Source organism: Stenella coeruleoalba (assembly GCF_951394435.1).
Source record: "Stenella coeruleoalba genome assembly, chromosome: 5".
Lineage (NCBI taxonomy): Eukaryota > Metazoa > Chordata > Mammalia > Artiodactyla > Delphinidae > Stenella > Stenella coeruleoalba.
In genome coordinates this window covers 1,604,229-1,625,179 of record NC_137150.1, presented here as the reverse complement: position 1 = coordinate 1,625,179, position 20,951 = coordinate 1,604,229, and the positions used below count along the sequence as shown (strand labels likewise).

At 48.3% G+C, this 20,951-nt stretch overlaps 1 protein-coding gene across 19 annotated transcripts in view; it reads left to right on the top strand.

Annotated features, from left to right (window-relative positions):
- Positions 1-20,951, top strand: part of RARB (retinoic acid receptor beta) — a 1,070,304-nt gene that overhangs the window by 1,042,605 nt on the left and 6,748 nt on the right. For all 19 annotated transcript variants that reach the window (XM_079921499.1, XM_079921514.1, XM_079921515.1 and 16 more), the window contains one exon: positions 2,130-2,306. In XM_079921499.1, coding sequence (XP_079777625.1) covers positions 2,130-2,306 — 177 coding nt within the window. The remainder of the gene's footprint in view (positions 1-2,129; positions 2,307-20,951) is intronic.

The window sequence follows — 20,951 nt, the reverse complement described above, 5'->3', positions numbered from 1 at the left end:
GGCGAGGCCCCTCCCAGCCCGAGCCTTTCCCTTTCTCTCCTCCCCTGGTTTCGGGATCAGCCCCCACCCAGGGCCCCCCAACCGCCTCCACTCCCCCCAGACGGGCCGAGCTCTGCACTGTCTGCGCTGGAGGATAGCGTATAAGCCATTAAGCTCATGCCGTGTGAGTCCAGCAACCAGGATGATAAGACGCCAGGTTATTCTGTGTTTTCTCAACCGCCTCTTCCCTTCGGTTTGCATGGTGGTGAGTTAGATTCACATGCCGTTAAGACGGCTGTGCAGTATTTTTAATAGAAGGATGGCGGGCCCGGTGCGTGATGAAGTCTCCTCGTACGAGGCTGATGGAGGCTCCGTTCACGTGCTGGGCTGGGCAGAGGATGGGCGCTGCGGTGACATGACTTCCTGCTGTCTGCTCACCTCTGTGCCCCTCCCCTCCCACGTCATCTTCCCACAAACCAGGCATTACAGACGCAGTGGCCACACGCTTGGGCTCAAGCTCCTCCGGCTGCGCTGTGTCCCCAGGTCCTTAGGGACAGATGGGGTGAAGTGGCGGGCAGGACGCTGGCCCTTTCCGCAGGAGCGCCAGGGGGCAGCCAGCCTCCACCTGTTTTAGGGCCTCTGTGCCACCCCGTATGCAAACTTCCCTTTCAGCTTCCCCGCCAACCTTAAAAACACAGGTCAGGGCTTCCCTGGTGGCGCAGTGGTTGAGAGTCCACCTGCCGATGCAGGGGACGTGGGTTCGTGCCCCAGTCCGGGAAGATCCCACGTGCCGCGGAGCGGCTGGGCCCGTGAGCCATGGCCACTGGGCCTGCGCGTCCGGAGCCTGTGCTCCGCAACGGGAGAGGCCACAGCAGTGAGAGGCCCGCGTACCGCAAAAATAAAAAAACAAGAAAAACACAGCTCATTTTATAGACTACGTGGACGTGTCCCCGGGTGTCAGGGGCCCAAGCGCCAGCCTCGACCTTGCCAGTTGCTGCACGTCTGGCGCCCCCCGGGGCCGCCAGAGGCCCCGGCCCAGGGCAGCCTCGTCCTCGCATGGTGGTTGCCCTGAGACATCCTACACAAGCGTGGACTCATGGAAGCCTCATTCACTCACTCATTCACTCAACAAACATTTTGAGCCCCTGCTGTGTACCGGGCGCTGTTCTGGACACTGAGGACGCGGCAGTGACAGTGAGGCAGGAAGTAAACGAGAGTGTGCGTCGGGGGCTGCGGGCTGGGACCACAGAGCAGGTGTGGGGTCCACAGAGTCGTCGGGCGGGGGCTCAGGTTTGCCCAGCCGGGAAGGAATGAGCAGTGCGTCTGCGGGCAGAGCAGGCCGGGGAGAGGGGCGCGCCCGCTGGTCCGGGGACAGCAGGGCCCTGTGGAGCTGGGGGAGACGCGAGAGAGCGGGCCGGCCTTGCAGGCCGCGGAGAGGACTTTGCTTTTCCATCTGAGTGAGGTGAGAGATCACTGCAGATGTTGAGCAGCACAGTGACTTGCTCTGACTTGCGTTTTTGAAGGATCCCTTTATTCCTCTGGTAAAAGAACAGACCGTGCGGAGGTCAGGGTAGAGTGAGGGCCACCCATGAGGAGCTGTCACAGTAATCCAGGTGGGAGGCGTTGGTGGCCGTGGGGGTGGGCCCCCTTCTCTACATCGTGACCGTTCTTTGGGTGGAGAACGTGAAGCTCTCACACCTAAACCATCTCAAGCTGTAACTGAAACGTTAATTAGAATTCTTCCTGTTGCAGGTGATAGAAACCAAACTCAAACCGACTTAGACTAAAAAATAAAATCCTGGTGTGGGTCAGGCATGGTTGGATCCAGCATCTCAGGAAGGGCCTCTCTTCCCACGGCTCGTCTCGGCTCTCCTGAGGTGGCAGAGCCACGAGTCCATCTGGGTTACTAGCTGGAGTGGTCGCTGGACAGAGGTTCCCGCATCTGGTAGTTGATTACCCAGCAGCACAGGGATAAGATTTTGAGCATTTTTTAAAAATGACGCTAAGCTAAAAGGTCACCTCTCCCCCACCTTCCGGAGGCTCCCTGTGAAGAGTGAACTGTCAGCACGTTCGAGGGAAACGTGTTCGGTCCCCTGCCTTCCACCTGGCTTCCCACAACTACCCCTGACGGTGTTTTCTCTCCTTCGTAGAATTCCAGTGCCGACCATCGAGTCCGACTGGATCTGGGCCTCTGGGACAAATTCAGTGAACTGGCTACCAAGTGCATTATTAAGATCGTGGAGTTTGCTAAACGTCTGCCAGGCTTCACCGGCTTGACCATCGCAGACCAAATCACCCTGTTGAAGGCGGCCTGTTTGGACATCCTGGTATGTGGCCTGAGCCCGCCGTCGGGGTGGGCAGGGAGGAGGGGTTGAGGCACCCTGGATCCCTAGCCTCTCCTTCTGCTGCCCAATGGCCAGAGGTGTCCCCGGAGCTGGACAGAAGCTTCGTATTCTCTCCCCAGTGTGGGCGCCCCTCTGTGTGGCCTGGGAAAGGGCCCCAAAACCCTTCAGTGCCACACTGTGGCTCCAGGGCCCTGGAGGGGTGAGGCCCATCCCAGCCCGGCCTCTGCAGGCCTCGGCCCCAGTGCCGGTGTCGTCAGGCAGGGAAGCACTAGAGGTGGCAGGGGCGTGTCCCGCCTGGGGAAGTGTGTGCTGGGCCTCTGGAGGAGGTGGGGGGCAGCCCCCAGGGACGCGTCACAACGTAGGGAAGGTAAGGTGAGCTTTTGAGGTGCTTTAAAAGCGTAGGTTTTTCTTTTTATTACGTCTTTCATAGCTTTGGGTATAAACAGTTGTGCAAAGCAAATACAGTAACTGTAACTAGACACACGCACACACGCCTCCCACAGTCCCTCTCGGGAGGAGAGGGGGCTCAGGATGGGGCAGTTGTGCAGGAAGCTCGAATGTTTGTGTCTTTTCACTGGGAGCCGGATCTTAGGAGGAGTGGTAACGGTTACTCTGTAACCTACAGGGGCCGGGGGTCACGAGGGTATCTATGATACTTTTCTTCTCATGAAATCAGAGGGTCTTGGATGGACCTAGGAACATTCAGAAAAAATGAAACATCAGAGCAGCATTAATCTGTCACATACGGGGACTGCCCTGGTGGTCCAGTGGTTAGGACTCTGCGCTTCCACTGCAGGGGGCACGGGTTCCATCCGTGCTCGGGGAGCTAAGATCCTGCAAGCCACACGGCCAAAAACCCAAAATCTGTCACATACCCACACGCTGTCGAGTTTGCAAACCTCAGCTCATCTGAGCCGCACGTGACAGAGTGGGCCGGGGGTGGAGACCCAGCCCGTTTTACAGGAGGAGCTGCAGACCAGGTGAGTCACCTGAGTGCTGGGTTGCACGCCAGCGGCGTGAGAGGCATTGCAGCTCTGAGGCCCTAGAAGCACAAGCGGGGGCTGGGCCTGGGGACAGAGCCTGCCCGGCCCCCAGGGTGAGGGGCAGCTTGCCTGTGGGTCACGATGTAGGGAGGAGTTCTGGGGGCAGTGAACAACGGGGCGCCGGTGTGTCCTCACGAGTGCCGAGCGTGAGGCGCTCAGCCCAGTTTCACCTGAGCCGCTGGACGCTGCCACGCGGCGGCACCGCAACCATGGGGTCCTGACCCTGTGCCACATGGCCACTGCGGGGCCTGGGACCTCCCGACTCTGGCTTTGGCCTGTGCCTGCTTCTTGGTTCTCCTTTTGTCTGGTTGCCAGGTGGCGGCCGTTTGTGATTCCCTCCCCTGCCGCCCTTCGGGAAAGGACGGGTGAGAGGATGCTCTGAGGTCCTCGGGGTGGGGAGGGCCTTCTTGCCACAGCGGCAGGTGCTCAGGGATCAGGGCCCCACCCGGGCCCCAGCAGCCGTCTCCCCGCATCTCACACTGACTGGGAACCCGGCAGCTCTCCTCCCTTTGCCCTCGGGGGACTTGAGAAGGACAGGAGCCACTTCCCGTGACCCCTCCTGGCCTCAGTGTACCCGTGTGTAAGATAGGAATGCGAGTCAACCAGGGGAGGCCCTTCTGCGGGCTCACGCGGCCCTGGTGGAGCGTGGATCAGGTGGGGGGCTCGGCAGTGAAAGCAGGGGCGGGGTCGGCAGGGCACGCAGGGCGGAGTCCAGGCTCTGGGCCGGCAGTCGGGAGACCTTTCCACTGCTCCCACTGGCCTTTCGGGGTGCAGTGTGGGGTTGGCATGCAGAGGGGGGAAGCCCTAGTGGGGGCAGGGCAGGATCTCCAGTCAGATGAGACAGGCAGAAGGAATACTTATTTAGCTCCAGACAAGTTCATGTCCAAAAATTTCTAGCAAAAGCACAAGATCCTGAAAAACACACAACGTCAAAGAGCATCTCTTGAGTGAGGATATCAACTGGCTGACGGTAGAGGCGGCTTCTCAGCGAAGCCACTGGTGTGTGGCGGGAGTGGGCCCGCGAGGCACAGGATGGGCACACACGGGCTGCAGCTGTTCTCAGCCCCTAGGAAGGAGAGTCCCGGGGCACCAGGCCTGGCCGCGTGCTGCCCCCGTGGCCACCAGCGCCTGTGCTGTGTCTCCTGCAGGACAGGCCGAGGAGGCCCGGGCGGGGGCGGGTCTGGTTGACAGTCCCGAGGAGTCCGCCCGCACTCCCCTCCGCCATCCACCCGCGCCTCACTCCTGGCCACGCAGCGGTGACTGCCCTGCCTGGTTTCTAGCACCATCTGTGGCTCTGGGGCCCCACTAGGGAGGGCTGTTCCCCAGGGACTCAGTGGAGACAGGACCCCGGCCTGAGAGGGGCCAGCTCTGCTCTCGGAGGCCCAGCTGCCTGTGCCGTTGCAGGATCCAGGGTCCCTGTGAGAAAAGCCACAGCCTGCTGGCCTCAGGGTACTGAGCGGTCCCTGCGAGATGGGTGTGCTGGGACTGGACTCCCGGGCTCACACCCTGGCTCTGCCCCTCCGAGCAGCCCCGCTGAAGTGGGTGTGACGGTAGCTCCTCCCCAGTAAGGGACAACGGATGGGGTTAGTGCACGGGAAGCACTTGGCTCAATACCTGGCACTTAGGAAGAGCTCCCTTACCATAGCCGTCATCCTCTTTACCACCACCATCATCGCCGCTAAGCCCAGAGCGTCTCTGTGCACGTTCACGGACACGCGTGTCTGCACGTGTAGGTGTGTACACAGTCGCCCACACGCTGCTGTCTGGAGCTGTGCTGGAGTGCAGCCGGTCTGAGTGCTGTGGTGTTAAAGGAAGTACGTGGTTTCAGACTTCGTGTTTAATAATACGAAATATCTCCTTGATGATTCTTTATGTTCTTAAAACAGTAGGTTGGATCTGTTAGGTTAACTAAAATATATTATTAAATGTTTTTTGATTTTTTATTTTATATTGGAGTACAGTTGACTTACCACGTGTTAGTCTCAGGTGTACAGCAAAGTGAGTCAGTTATACATATACATCTATCCATTCTTTCTCAGATTCTCTTCCCATACAGGTCATTACAGAGTATTGAGTAGAGTTCCCTGTGCTCTACAGTAGGTGCTTGTTGATTATCTGTTTTATATATAGTAGTGTGTATATGTCAATCCCAAACTCCTACTAATTTATCCTTTCCCCCACCTTTCCCCTTTGGTAACCATAAGTTTGTTTTCGAAGTCTGTGAGTCTTGTTTCTGTTTTGTAAATAGGTTCATTTGTATCATTTTTTTTAGATTCCGTATATAAGTGATATCATATGATATTTGTCTTTTTCTGTGTGACTTGCTTCACTTAGTAAGTATAGTCTATAATCTCTAGGTGCATCATGTTGCTGCAGATGGCATTATTTCATTCCTTTTTCTGCTGAGTAATACTCTGTTGTATATATGTGCCACATCTTCTTTATCCACTCCTCTGTCGATGGACATTTAGGTTGTTTCCATGTGTTGGCTATTGTAAGTGGTGCTGCTGTGAACACGGGGGCACATGCATCTTTTTGAACGATAGTTTTCTGAGGACACATACCTGGGAGTGGGGTTGCTGGCTCATATGGCAGCTCTATTTGTAGTTTTACAAGGAACCTCCATACTGTTCTCCACAGTGGCTGTATCAGTTTACATTCCCACCAACAATGCAAGAGGGTTTCTTTTCTCCACAACCCCTCCAGCATTTATTGTTTGTAAACTTTTTCATGATGGCCATTCTGACCAGTGTGAGATGATACCTCATTGTAATCTGATGTGCATTTCTCTAATTAGCGATGTTGAGCATCCTTTCATGTGCTTTTTGGCCATCTGTATGTCTTTTTGAAGAAATATCTATTTAGGTTTTCTCATTTTTTTATTCTGTTGTTTTTTTGATATTGAGCTGCATGCGCTGTTTGTATATTTTGCAGATTAACCCCTTGTCGGTCACTTTGATTGCAAATATTTTCTCCCATTCTGTGGGAGAAAATGGGTTTTTTTTGTTTTGTTTATGGTTTCCTTTGCTGTGCAAAAGCTTTTAAATTTAGTTAGGTCCCATTTGTTTATTTTTGTTGTTATTTTCATTACACTAGGAAGTGGATCCAAAAAGATATTGCTGTCCAAGCATTTCTTCCAAGCATGTTCTTCCTATGTTTTCCTCTAAGAGTTTTATAGTATCTGGTCTTACATTTAGGTCTTTAATCCATTTTGAGTTTATTTTTGTGTATGGGGTTAGGGAGTGTTCTAATTTCATTCTTTGACATGTAGCTGTTCAGTTTTCCCAGCACCACTTATTGAAGAGACTGTCTTTTCTCCATCATATAGTCTTGCCTCCTTTGTCATAGATTAATTGACCATAGGAGCATGGGTTGATTTCTGTGCTTTCTATCCTGTTCCATTGATCTGTATTGCTGTTTTTGGTGCCAGTACCATATTGTCTTGATTACTGTAGCTTTGTAGTACAGTCTGAGGACAGGGAGTCTGATTCTTCCAGCTCCATTTTTCTTTCTCAGGATTGCTTTGGCCATTCGGGGTCTTATGTGTTTCCATACAAATTTTAAGATTTTTTTGTTGTTGTTCTAATTCTGTGAAACATACCATTGGTAATTTAATAGCAATTGGGTTGAATCTGTAGATTGCCTTGGGTAGTATATTCATTTTGACAGTATTGATTCTTCCAATCCAAGAACTTGGTGTATCTTTCCACCTGTTTGTGTCAGCTTCAGTTTTGTTCATCTGTGTCTTACAGTTTTCAGGGTACAGGTCTTTTGCCTCCTAGGTAGGTTTATTCCTAGGTATTTTATTCTTTTTTATTGCAACGATAAGTGGGATTGTTTCCTTAATTTCTGTTTCTTATATTCCATTCTTAAGAAATGCAAGAGATTTCTGTGTATTAATTTTGTATCCTGCAACTTTACCAGATTCATTGATAGGCTCTAGGAGTTTTCTGGTAACCTCTTTAGGATTTTTTATGTATAGTATCATGTCATCAGCAAACAGTGACAGTTTAACTTTCTTTTCCAATGTGGACTCCTTTTATTTCTTTTTCTTCTCTGATAGCCATGGCTAGGACTTCCAAAACTATGTTGAATAAAAGCGGCAAGAGTGGACAGCCTTGTCTTGTTTCTGATCTTAGAGGAAATGCTGTCAACTTTTCACCACTGAGAGTGATGTTTGCTGTGGTTTTGTCATATATGACCTTTATTATGTTGAGGTAGGCTCCCTCTCTGCCCACTTTCTGGAGAGTTTTTATCATAAATGGGTGTTGACTTTTTTTTTTTTTGAAATTTGATGTGTCTATTTATTTATTTATTTTTTTAGCATCTTTATTGGGGTATAATTGCTTTACAATGGTGTGTTAGTTTCTGCTTTATAACAAAGTGAATCAGTTATACATATGTTCCCATATCTCTTCCCTCTTGCGTCTCCCTTCCTCCCACCCTCCCTATCCCACCCCTCCAGGCGGTCACAAAGCACCGAGCTGATCTCCCTGTGCCATGCGGCTGCTTCCCACTAGCTATCTACCTTACGTTTGGTATATGTCCATGCCTCTCTCTCGCTTTGTCACAGCTCACCCGTCCCCCTCCCCATATCCTCAAGTCCGTTCTCTAGTAGGTCTGTGTCTTTATTCCTGTCTTACCCCTAGGTTCTTCATGACATTTTTTTCCCTTAAATTCCATATATATGTGTTAGCATATGGTATTTGTTTTTCTCTTTCTGACTTACTTCACTCTGTATGACAGACTCTAGGTCTATCCACCTCATTACAAATAGCTCAGTTTCGTTTCTTTTTATGGCTGAGTAATATTCCATTGTATATATGTGCCACATCTTCTTTATCCATTCATCCGATGATGGGCACTTAGGTGGTTTCCATCTCCGGGCTGTTGTAAATAGAGCTGCAATGAACATTTTAGTACATGACTCTTTTTGAATTATGGTTTTCTCAGGGTATATGCCCAGTAGTGGGATTGCTAGGTCATATGGTAGTTCTATTTGTAGTTTTTTAAGGAACCTCCGTACTGTTCTCCATAGTGGCTGTACCAATTCACATTCCCACCAGCAGTGCAAGAGTGTTACCTTTTCTCCACACCCTCTCCAGCATTTATTGTTCCTAGTTTTGATGAGGGCCATTCTGACTGGTGTGAGATGATATCTCATTGTAGTTTTGATTTTCATTTCTCTAATGATTAATGATGTTGAGCATCCTTTCATGTGTTTGTTGGCAGTCTGTATATCTTCTTTGGAGAAATGTCTATTTAGGTCTTCTGCCCATTTTTGGATTGGGTTGTTTGTTTTTTTGTTATTGAGCTATATGAGCTGCTTGTAAATTTTGGAAATGAATCCTTTGTCAGTTGCTTCATTTGCAAATATTTTCTCCCATTCTGAGGGTTGTCTTTTGGTCTTGTTTATGGTTTCCTTTGCTGTGCAAAAGCTTTTAAGTTTCATTAGGTCCCATTTGTTTATTTTTGTTTTTATTTCCATTTCTCTAGGAGGTGGGTCAAAAAGGATCTTGCTGTGATTTATGTCAGAGTGTTCTGCCTATGTTTTCCTCTAAGAGTTTGATAGTTTCTGGCCTTACATTTAGGTCTTTAATCCATTTTGAGCTTATTTTTGTGTATGGTGTTAGGGAGTGATCTAATCTCATACCTGTCCAGTTTTCCCAGCACCACTTATTGAAGAGGCTGTCCTTTCTCCACTGTACATTCCTGCCTCCTTTATCAAAGATAAGGTAACCATATGTGTGTGGGTTTATCTCTTGGCTTTCTATCCTGTTCCATTGATCTATCTTTCTGTTTTTGTGCCAGTACCATGCTGTCTTGATTACTGTAGCTTTGTAGTATAGTCTGAAGTCAGGAAGCCTGATTCCTCCAGCTCCATTTTTCGTTCTCAAGATTGCTTTGGCTATTCGGGGTCTTTTGTGTTTCCATACAGATGGTGAAATTTTTTGTTCCAGTTCTGTGAAAAATGCCAGTGGTAGTTTGATAGGGATTGCATTGAATCTGTAGATTGCTTTGGGTAGTAGAGTCATTTTCACAATGTTGATTCTTCCAATCCAAGAACATGGTATATCTCTCCATCTATTTGTATCATCTTTAATTTCTTTCATCAGTGTCTTATAATTTTCTGCATACAGGTCTTTTGTCTCCTTTGGTAGGTTTATTCCTAAATATTTTATTTTTTTGTTGCAGTGGTAAATGGGAGTGTTTTCTTGATTTCACGTTCAGATTTTTCATCATTAGTGTATAGGAATGCCAGAGATTTCTGTGCATTAATTTTGTATCCTGCAAATTTACCAAATTCATTGATTAGCTCTAGTAGTTTTCTGGTAGCATCTTTAGGATTCTCTATGTATAGTATCACGTCATCTGCAAACAGTGACAGCTTTACTTCTTCTTTTCCGATTTGGATTCCTTTTATTTTATTTTCTTCTCTGATTGCTGTGGCTAAAACTTCCAAAACTATGTTGAATAAGAGTGGTGAGAGTGGGCAACCTAGTCTTATTCCTGATCTTAGTGGAAATGGTTTCAGTTTTTCACCATTGAGGATGATGTTGGCTGCGGGTTTGTCATATATGGCCTTTATTATGTTGAGGAAATTTCCCTCTATGCCTACTTTCTGCAGGGTTTTTATCATAAATGGGTGTTGAATTTTTCAAAAGCTTTCTCTGCATCTGTTGAGATGATCATATGGTTTTTCTCCTTCAGTTTGTTAATATGGTTTATCACATTGATTGATTTGCGTATATTGAAGAATCCTTACATTCCTGGAATAAACCCCACTTGATCATGGTGTATTATCCTTTTAATGTGCTGTTGGATTCTGTTTGCTAGTATTTTGTTGAGGATGTTTGCATCTATGTTGATCAGTGATATTGGCCTGTAGTTTTCCTTCTTTGTGACATCCTTGTCTGGTTTAGGTATCAAGGTGATGGTGGCCTCGTAGAATGAGTTTGGGAGTGTTCCTCCCTCTGCTATATTTCGGAAGAGTTTGAGAAGGATAGGTGTTAGCTCTTCTCTAAATGTTTGATAGAATTCGCCTGTGAAGCCATCTGGTCCTGGGCTTTTGCTTGTTGGAAGATTTTTAACCACAGTTTCAATTTCAGTGCTTGTGGTTGGTCTGTTCATATTTTCTATTTCTTCCTGATTCAGCCTTGGCAGGTTGTGCATTTCTAAGAAATTGTCCGTTTCTTCCAGGTTGTCCATTTTATTGGCATAGAGTTGCTTGTAGTAATCTCTCATGATCTTTTGTATTTCTGCAGTGTCAGTTTTTACTTCTCCTTTTTCATTTCTAATTCTATTGATTTGAGTCTTCTCCCTTTTTTTCTTGATGTGTCTGGCTAATGGTTTATCTATTTTGTTTATCTTCTCAAAGAACCAGCTTTTAGTTTTATTGATCTTTGCTATCATTTCCTTCATTTCTTTTTCATTTATTTCTGATCTGATTTTTATGATTTCTTTCCTTCTGCTAACTTTGGGGTTTTTTTGTTCTTCTTTCTCTAATTGCTTTAGGTGCAAGGTTAGGTTGTTTATTCGAGATGTTTCCTGTTTCTTGAGGTAGGCTTGTATTGCTATAAACTTCCCTCTTAGAACTGCTTTTGCTGCATCCCATAGGTTTTGGGTCGTCGTGTCTCCATTGTCATTTGTTTCTAGGTATTTTTTTAGTTCCTCTTTGATTTCTTCAGTGATCACTTCGTTATTAAGTAGTGTATTGTTTAGCCTCCATGTGTTTGTATTTTTTACAGATCTTTTCCTGTTATTGATATCTAGTCTCATAGCATTGTGGTTGGAAAAGATCCTTGATACAATTTCAATTTTCTTAAATTTACCAAGGCTTGATTTGTGACCCAAGGTATGATCTATCCTGGAGAATGTTCCATGAGCACTTGAGAAAAATGTGTATTCTGTTGTTTTTGGATGGAATGTCCTATAAATATCAATTAAGTCCATCTTGTTTAATGTATCATTTAAAGCTTGTGTTTCCTTATTTATTTTCAGTTTTGATGATCTCTGTCCATTGGTGAAAGTGGGGTGTTAAAGTCCCATAGTATGATTGTGTTACTGTCGATTTCCCCTTTTATGGCTGTTAGTATTTGACTTATGTATTGAGGTGCTCCTATGTTGGGTGCATAAATATTTACAATTCTTATATCTTCTTCTTGGATCGATCCCTTGATCATTATGTAGTGTCCTTCTTTGTCTCTTGTAATAGTCTTTATTTTCAAGTCTATTTTGTCTCATATGAGAACTGCTACTCCAGCTTTCTTTTGGTTTCCATTTGCATGGAATATCTTTCTCCATCCCCTTACTTTCAGTCTGTATGTGTCTCTAGGTCTGAAGTGGGTCTCTTGTAGACAGCATATATATGGGTCTTGTTTTTGTATCCATTCAGCCAATCTGTGTCTTTTGGTGGGAGCATTTAGTCCGTTTACATTTAACGTAATTATCAATATGTATTTTCCTATTCCCATTTTCTAAATTCTTTTGGGTTCATTATTGTAGGTCTTTTCCTTCTCTTATGTTTCTTGCCTAGAGAAGTTCCTTTAGCATTTGTTGTAAAGCTGGTTTGGTGGTGCTGAACTCTCTCAGCCTTTGCTTGTCTGTAAAGGTTTTAATTTCTCCATCAAATCTGAATGAGATCCTTGCTGGGTAGAGTAATCTTGGTTGCAGGTTTTTCTCCTTCATCACTTTAAATATGTCCTGCCAGTCCCTTCTGGCTTGCAGTGTTTCTGCTGAGAGATCAGCTGTTAACCTTATGGGGATTCCCTTGTGTGTTATTTGTTGTTTTTCCCTTGCTAATTTTAATATGCTTTCTTTGTATTTAATTTTTGACAGTTTGATTAATATGTGTCTTGGCGTATTTCTCCTTGGATTTATCCTGTATGGGACTCTCTGTGCTTCCTGGACTTGATTAACTATTTCCTTTCCCATATTAGGGAAGTTTTCAACTATAATCTCTTCAAATATTTTCTCAGTCCCTTTCTTTTTCTCTTCTTCTTCTGGGACCCCTATAATTCGAATGTTGGTGCGTTTAATGTTGTCCCAGAGGTCTCTGAGATTGTCCTCAGTTCTTTTCATTCTTTTTTCTTTATTCTGCTCTGCATTAGTTATTTCCACTATTTTATCTTCCAGGTCACTTGTCCGTTCCTCTGCCTCAGTTATTCTGCTACTCATCCCATCTAGAGTATTTTTCATTTCATTTATTGTGTTGTTCATCATTGCTTGTTTCATCTTTAGTTCTTCTAGGTCCTTGTTAAATGTTTCTTGCATTTTGTCTATTCTGTTTCCAAGATTTTGGGTCATCTTTACTGTCATTACTCTGAATTCTTTTTCAGGTAGACTGCCTATTTCCTCTTCATTTGTTAGGTCTGGTGGGTTTTTATCTTGCTCCTTCATCTGCTGTGTGTTTTTCTGTCTTCTCATTTTGCTTATCTTACTGTGTTTGGGGTCTCCTTTTTGCAGACTGCATGTTTGTAGTTCCCGCTGTTTTTGATGTCTGTCTCCAGTGGCTAAGGTTGGTTCAGTGGGTTGTGTAGGCTTCCTGGTGGAGGGCACTAGTGCCTGTGTTCTGGTGGATGAGGCTGGATCTTATCTCTCTGGTGGGCAAGTCCATGTTTGGTGGTGTGTTTTGGGATGTCTGTGGACTTATTATGATTTTAGGCAGCCTCTCTGTTAATGGTTGGGGTTGTGTTCCTGTTTTCCTAGTTGTTTGGCATAGGGTTTCCAGCACTGTAGCTTGCTGGTCGTTGAGTGAAGTTGGGTGCTGGTGTTGAGATGGAGATCTCTGGGAGATTTTCGCCATTTGATATTACGTGGAGCTGGGAGGTCTCTTGTTGACCAGTGTCCTGAATTTGGCTCTCCCACTTCAGAGGCACAGCACTGACTCCTGGCTGCAGCACCAAGACCCTGTCATCCACACGGCTCAGAATAAAAGGGAGAAAAAGTAGAGAGAAAGAATTAGTAGAAGTAGGAAGGAAAGAAAGAAAGGAGGGAGGGAGGGACGGTGGGAGGAAGGAAGGAAGGAAGAAAGAAGATAAAGTAAAATAAAGTAAAATATAATAAAGTTATTGAATTTAAACGTATTAAGAAGAAGAAAAAAAGGACGGATAGAACCCTGGGACAAATGGTGGAAGCAAAGCTATACAGACAAAATCTCACACAGAAGCATACACATACACACTCACAAAAAGAGGAAAAGGGGAAAAAATCATAATCTTGCTCTCAACGTCCACCTCCTTAATTTGGGATGATTCGTTGTGTATACATGTATTCCACAGATGCAGGGTACATCTAGTTGATTGTAGAGCTTTAATCCGCTGCTTCTGGGGCTGCTGGGAGAGATTTCCCTCTTTCTTCTTTGTTCTCACAGCTCCCGGGGCTCAGCTTTGGATTTGGCCCCGCCTCTGCGTGTAGGTCGCTGGAGGGCGTCTGTTCTTCGCTCAGACGCTCAGACAGGACGGGGTTAAAGGAGCCACTGATTCGTGGGCTCTGGCTCAGTCAGGCCGGGGGGAGGGAGGGGCACGATGCGGGGCGAGCCTGCGGCGGCAGAGGCCAGCGTGACATTGCACCAGCCTGAGGCGCGCCGTGCATTCTCCCAGGGAAGTTGTCCCTGGATCCCGGGACCCTGGCAGTGGCGGGCTGCACAGGCTCCCCGGAAGGGGGGTGTGGATAGTGACCTGTGCTCGCACACAGGCTTCTTGGTGGCGGCAGCAGCAGCCTTAGCGTCTCATGTCTGTCTCTGGGGTCCGCACTTTTAGCTGCGGCTCGCGCCCGTCTCTGGAGCTCCTTTAAGCGGCGTTCTTAATCCCCTCTCCTCGCGCACCAGGAAACAAAGAGGAAAGAAAAGTCTCTTGCCTCTTCGGCAGCTCCAGACCTTTTCCCGGACTCCCTCCCGGCTAGCCGTGGCGCACTAACCCCTTCAGGCTGTGTTCACGCCGCCAACCCCAGTCCTCTCCCGGGGCTCTGACCGAAGCCTGAGCCTCAGCTCCCAGCCCCACGCGCCCCAGCGGGTAAGCAGACAAGCCTCTTGAGCTGGTGATTGCCGGTCGGCACTGATCCTCTGTGCTGGAATCTCCCCGCTTTGCCCTCCGCACCCCTGTTGCTGCGCTCTCTTCCACGGCTCTGAAGCTGCCCCCCTCTGCCACCCGCAGTCTCCACCCGTGAAGGGGCTTCCTAGTGTGTGGAAACCTTTCCTCCTTCACAGCTCCCTCCCACTGGTGCAGGTACCATCCCTATTCTTTTGTCTCTGTTTATTCATTTTTCTTTTGCCCTACCCAGGTACGTAGGGGGTTTCTTGCCTTTTGGGAGGTCTGAGGTCTTCTGCCAGCGTTCAGTAAGTGTTCTGTAGGAGCTGTTCCACATGTAGATGTATTTCTGGTGTATCTGTGGGGAGGAAGGTGATCTCCGCGTCCTACTCTTCCGCCATCTTCCCCTTGTCTCCAGTGTTGACTTTTGTCAAAAGCTTTTTCTGCATCTGTTAAGATGATCATATGGTTTTTATTCTTCAGTTTGTTAATATGGTGTATCACACTGATTGATTTGTGGATATTGAAGAATCCTTGCATCCTTGGGATAAATCCCACTTGATCATGGTGTATGGTTTGCTAGTATTTTGTTGAGGTTTTTTGCATCCATGTTTATCAGTGATGCTGGCCTGTAATTTTCTTCTTTTGGTGGTATCTTTGTCTGGTTTTGGTATCAGGTTGATGGTGGCCTCATAGAATGAGTTGGAGAGTGTTCCTTCCTCTGCAGTTTTTTGGAACAGTTTCAGAAGGGTAGGTGTTAACTCTGCTCTGAATGTTTGGTGGAATTCACTGTGCAGCCATCTGATCCTGGACTTTTGTTTGTTGGGAGTTTTTTAATCACAGTTTCAATTTCAGTACTTTTGATTGGTCTGTTCATATTTTCTATTTCTTCCTGGTTCAGTCTTGGGAGATTGAACCTTTCTAAGAATTTGCCCATTCCAGGTTGTCCACTTTATTGGCATACAGTTGGTTTGCAGTAGTCTCTTATGACCCTTTGTATTTTTGTGGTGTCCGTTGTAACTTCTCCTTTTTCATTTCTAATTTTATTGATTTGAACCCTCTCCCTTTTTGATGAGACTGGCTATAGGTTTATCAATTTTGTTTATCTTTTCCGATAACCAGCTTTTGGCTTCACTGATCTTTTCTGTTATTTTCTTCATCTCTATTTCATTTATTTCTGCTCTGATCTTTATGATTTCTTTTCGTCTGCTAACTTTGGGTTTTGTTTGTTCTTTATTTGCTCTAGTTGCTTTAGGTGTAGGGTTAAGTTTTCATTTGAAGTTTTTCTTATTTCCTGAGGTAAGATTGTATTGCTATAAAATTCCCTCTTAGAACTGCTTTTGTTGCGTCCCATAGGTTTTGGATTGTTGTGCTTTTGTTTTCATTTGTCTCTAGATATTTTTGATTTTCTCTTTCATTTCTTCAGTGATCCATTGGTTGTTTAATAGCATATTGTTTAGTCTCCATGTGTTTGTGTTTTTTACAGTTCTTTTTCTTGGAGTCGATTTCTAATCTCATAGCATTGTGCTTGGAAAAGATGCTTTATACAATTTCAGTTATCTTAAATTCACCGAGGCTTGCTTTGTGGCCAAGCATGTGGTCAGTCCTGGAGAATGTTCCATGTGCACATGAGAAAAATGTGTATTCTGATGCTTTTGGATGGAATGCTCTCTAAATATCAATTAAGTCCATCTGGTCTAATGTGTCATTTAAGGCCTGTGTTTCCTTATTGCTTTTCTATCTAGATGATCTGTCCATTGCTGAAACTGGGGTGTTAAGGTCTCCCATTATTATTGTGTTACTGTCCATTTCTCCTTTTATGGCTGTTAGCCTGTTAGCCTTATATATTGAGGTGCTCTTATGTTTGGTGCATATATATTTACAATTGTTATATCGTCTTCTTGGATTGATCCCTTGATCATTACGTAGTGTCCTTTTTTGTCTCTTGTAACATTCTTTTTTTATATAAATTTATTTATTTTATTTATTTTTGGCTGCGTTGGGTCTTCGTTGTTGCACGCAGGCTTTCTCTAGTTGTGGCGATTGGGGGCTACTCTTCATTGTGGTGTGCAGGCTTCTCATTGCAGTGGCTTTGTCTTGTTGCAGAGCACAGGCTCTAGGTGCACGGGCTTCAGTAGTTGCAGCAGGTGAGTTAGTAGTTGTGGCTTGCGGGCTCTAGAGTGCAGGCTCAGTTGTGGCGCACGGGCTTAGTTGCTCCATGGCACGTGGGATCTTCCCAGACCAGGGCTCGAACCCGTGTCCCCTGCATCGCCAGGCGGACTCTTAACCACTGTGCCACCAGGGAAGTCCCTCTTGTAATAGTCTTTTTTTTTATTTTTTATTTTTTTTTATTTTTTTGTGGTACGCGTGCCTCTCACTGCTGTGGCCTCTCCCGTTGCGGAGCACAGGCCCCGGACGTGCAGGCCCAGCAGCCACGGCCCATGGGCCCAGCCGCTCCGCGGCATGTGGGATCTTCCCGGACTGGGGCACGAACCCATGTCCCCTGCATCGGCAGGCGGACTCTCAACCACTGCGCCACCGGGGAAGCCCATAAAGTATTCTTGATTGTAGGTTTTTCCCTTTCATCACTTTAAATATATTGTGCCCCCCCCCGCCCCCCTTGTGGCCTGCACAGTTTCTGCTGCAAAGTCAGGTGATAACCTTATGGGGATTCCCTTGTATGTTATTTGTTGTTTTTCCCTTGTTGCTTTTAATATTTTCTCTTTGTCTTTAATTTTTGTCAGTTTGATTACTATGTGTCTCGGTGTGTTCCTCCTTGGGTTTATCCTGCCTGGGACTCTCTGTGCTTCCTGGACTTGAGTGAGTGTTTCCTTTCTCATGTTAGGAAAGTTTTCAGGTATTTCCTCTTCAAATATTTTTTCAGGCCCTTCTCTCTTTCTTCTCCTTCTGAGACCCCTATAATGTGAATGTTGGCACATTTAAAGTTGTCCCAGAGGTCACTTAGACTGTCCTCGTTTCTTTGCATTCTTTTTTCTGTTCCATGGCAGTGATTTCCACCATTCTGTCTTCCAGGTCACTTATTCATTCTTCTGCTTCAGTTATTCTGGTATTGGTTCATCTTAGTGTATTTTTTATTTCAGTACTGTACTGTTCATCTTTGTTTGTTTTTTAAATTTTCTGGTTCTTTGTAAACATTTCTTGTATCTCACCAGTCTGTGTCTCCATTTTTTTTCTGAGATCTTGGATCATCTTTTCCGTCATTACTCTGAATTCTTTTTCAGGAAGATTGGCTAGCTCTACCTCACTTAGTTGTTCTTCTGGGGGTTTATCTTGTTCCCTCGTCTGGTACATATTCCTCTGCCGTCTCATTTTGTCTCACTTGCTGTGTTTGTGGTCTCTGTTTCTCAGGCTGCAGGAGTGTAATTCTTCTTGGTTGTGGTGTCTGCCCCCTGGTGGGTAAGGTTGGTCCAGGGGCTTGTGCAGGCTTCCTGGTGGGAGGGACTGGTGCCTGCACTCTGGTGGGTGGGGCTGGGTCTCGTCCCTCAGGTGGGCAGGGGCATGTCTAGAGGCAGTGTGTGGGCTCAGGGTGACTTTAGGCAGCCTGTCTGCTGATGGGTGGGGCCGTGTTCCTGTTTTGCTTGTTGTTTGGCCTGAGGCGTCCCAGCACTGGAGCCTGCAGGCTGTTGGGTGGGGCCAGGTCTCTGCCAAAATGGCGGCCTCCAGGAGTGCTCACACTGATGAATATTCCCAGTACCTCTGTCACCAGTGTCCTTTTCCCCACAGTGAGCCGCACCCAACCCCCGCCTCCCCGAGACACCCTCCAAAACCTGCAGGTAGGTCTGGCCCAGGCTGATACGATGTCACTGCTTTGCCCTGGGTCCCAGCGCACGTGAAGCCTTGTGTGCGCCCTCCAAGAGCAGATTCTGTTTCCCCCAGTCCTGTGGAGCTCCTGCGCTCAAGCCCTGCTGGCCTTCAAAGCCAAAGGCTCTGGGGGCTCCTCCTCCTGATGCAAGACCCCCAGGCTGGGGAGCCTGACATGGGGCTCAGAAGTCTCACTCCTGTGGGAGAACCTCTGCGAAATAATTATTTTCCAGTTTGTGTGTCGCCCCCCCCCCCCAGCAGTCTCGTTGTGGCGGCTTCTGTCTCTGGGTGTAGAATACCTTTCTTTGGTAGTTTCCAGTCTGTTTGGTCAATGGGTTTGTAACTGGTTGTTCAGCAGTTAGTTGTGATTTTGGAGTTTTCGTGAGCTCAGGTCCTTCTACTCCACCATCTTGTCTCCAGTCAACTCCTAAATAACTGCTCAGGCATGGGGGGCAGGCGGGGAGCCGCAGGGCCAAGCCAGTGGCCAGGAACCCAGGCTCTAGCAGTGTATTTATTATTAAATTTAAGTCAGCATGCTTCGCGTAACATTTAGGCAGTGGCTCCCTGAGCGGTGATCTCAGAAGCTGCACAGCGAGGAGACTTGTGCTCCCAGCACAGGGGTTTCCTTCTCAGGAATGGCAGGCTGCTGGCACGCCCCCTGGGGAGACAGTTTGTTCCCATGTGGTCACCACTGCAGGTCCACGTACTGCCAGGGAGGACGACCAGGCGCAGCTCTGTGTGTGCGTTATCATTATGGCACATCAACATTCCCACAAGCACTGGGGGACAAACCGTCAAATCAGGTCCGGGCCTGCCTCCAAATTGCCAAACACAGTTAGTAAAGAGAACAAGATCGGTGAGCGACTGGAGTTTTCTCCTTTGCTGAAAAATTTAGAAATCCCTGGATTTTGTAAGCCCGTTTCAGGGAATTTCCTTAATAACTGGATAAGTATTAATTCATCACCTGCTGTGTGGACCACCCTGCCTTAGGTGCCAAGGAAACAGCAAGGGGCAGGACAGATAAAGAGCAGTGTCCTACTAGAAGCTCATCTCCTGGGGGAAGGTAAAGCAGGGCAAGGGGTCGGTTGTGCAATATCACACAGCAATGAAAAAGGTGCCTGCCCCACCAGCCAGCACGGGGAATCTCCCAGCCGCCACGTGGAGGGAACAGAAGCCAGACTAGACTGCGATTCCATTCACCCAAAGTTCAAATTCAGGCGGAACTAATTGATAGGAACAGAAGTCAAGATAATGGAGCCTCTTGGGGAGGAGGGTTCATCAGGAAAGGCCAAGGGTGCCTGTGGACGCCAGAACCATGGGTGCCGTGATCTGGTGGTGCTCACGCAGGCGCCCACGTGGGGCACGCATCCGGCTGTGTGTGCATCAGGCTGTGCACACGACCCACAGCAAGTGTGTTGTGTTAGTGACCTGTTGCCGTGTGGCAGGCTGCCCCAAACTGAGCCACTTAACACAGTAGGTGTTACACAGCCCCTGCTGGCCGCGAGCCGGGTGGGTCTGCCAGGGGCTTTCTGAGGCTGCCGTGGCAACGTTGCGGGCCGCCTCATCTGAAGGCCTGACTGGGGCTAGATGGGCCGCTTCTGGGCGGGCTCAGCACACCTGCCCAGCAGGCTGGTGCCACTGGTGACCGGAGGGCCAGGCTCCTGGCCACATGGACCTCCGTGGGGGCTACGTGCACGTCCCGGTGACACGTCCGCCAGCCTCCCCAGGACAGGAGATTGGGGAGAACAGGCACAGGAGGCCATGCCTCCCGTGGCCTTGTGACATGCCCTCACTGCTCTGCATCCTGCCTGCAGGTCAAGTGCTGGTCTAGCCCGCTCTCCAGGGGAGGGGACTGAAGCTCTGCTCCGCAGAGGGGGTAGGAGCAGAGAATGTTTTAAAACCACCACGCGTGTTGTGCCTCAATTTTTATACCAGTGTATTTCCTACTTCGAAAAAAATGGGGTGGAGTGATTGATACAAAGTAATGGTTTTTAGGACACGTGCTCCCTGCTCCCTGCTCCCTGATGAGGTGACGTTGAGCTGAGCGAGCCCTGAATATTAAGAGCCCCCTGCGTGCAGGCCGGCGGAGAAGCGCGAAAGGCGAGGGAGCAGCCCGCGCACAGGCTTTGGTGCGGGCGGGGGCGGTGCCGCGGGGAGAAGGGGCGGTGCAGGGCCTGGAGAGGACCGCACGCCCGGGGGGATGGCTGTGACGCCCAGGCGCCCTGATGACCGTGCTGAGCAGTGGGTCCGGCTGCAGAGGCGGAAGGACAGAAGCGGACGGGGCCGCTGCGCCCCACGCCCCATGCTCCGCGGCCCTGGCAGGCAGTGGGCGACCCTCGGCGTCCCTGGGGGCGGGGGAGAGGCGTCGTGCCCTGAGGAGGGTTAGCCTTGCCCATCGGCGGACTCTGTGTGTCCGCCACACCCCTCCTTTGGAGGGTCGACCTGGCTGGGCCTGTTTTTACGCATCTCGTGGGGCCCGCGTGCTCCACCTCCCAGACCAAAGCCCCTCCTTTCAAACGAAGGGCGGTTTTTTCTGGAGCAGCGCTTGGCAGCGGCTGCTGGCGTTTGCCTTTAGCGTGACAAGCCGGAGCTCCGAGGTTTGTCCCCGGGGCGGCCTGGCCCAGCCCCAGGCCCTCGCCGCTGGACGCCCGTTTATGCCTGGTTTTGGCTTTGAACTTTGTAGGGCGAGGGGCAACAGGACGGGGTTTCACTGCTTCATCAGAGTCCACGTACTT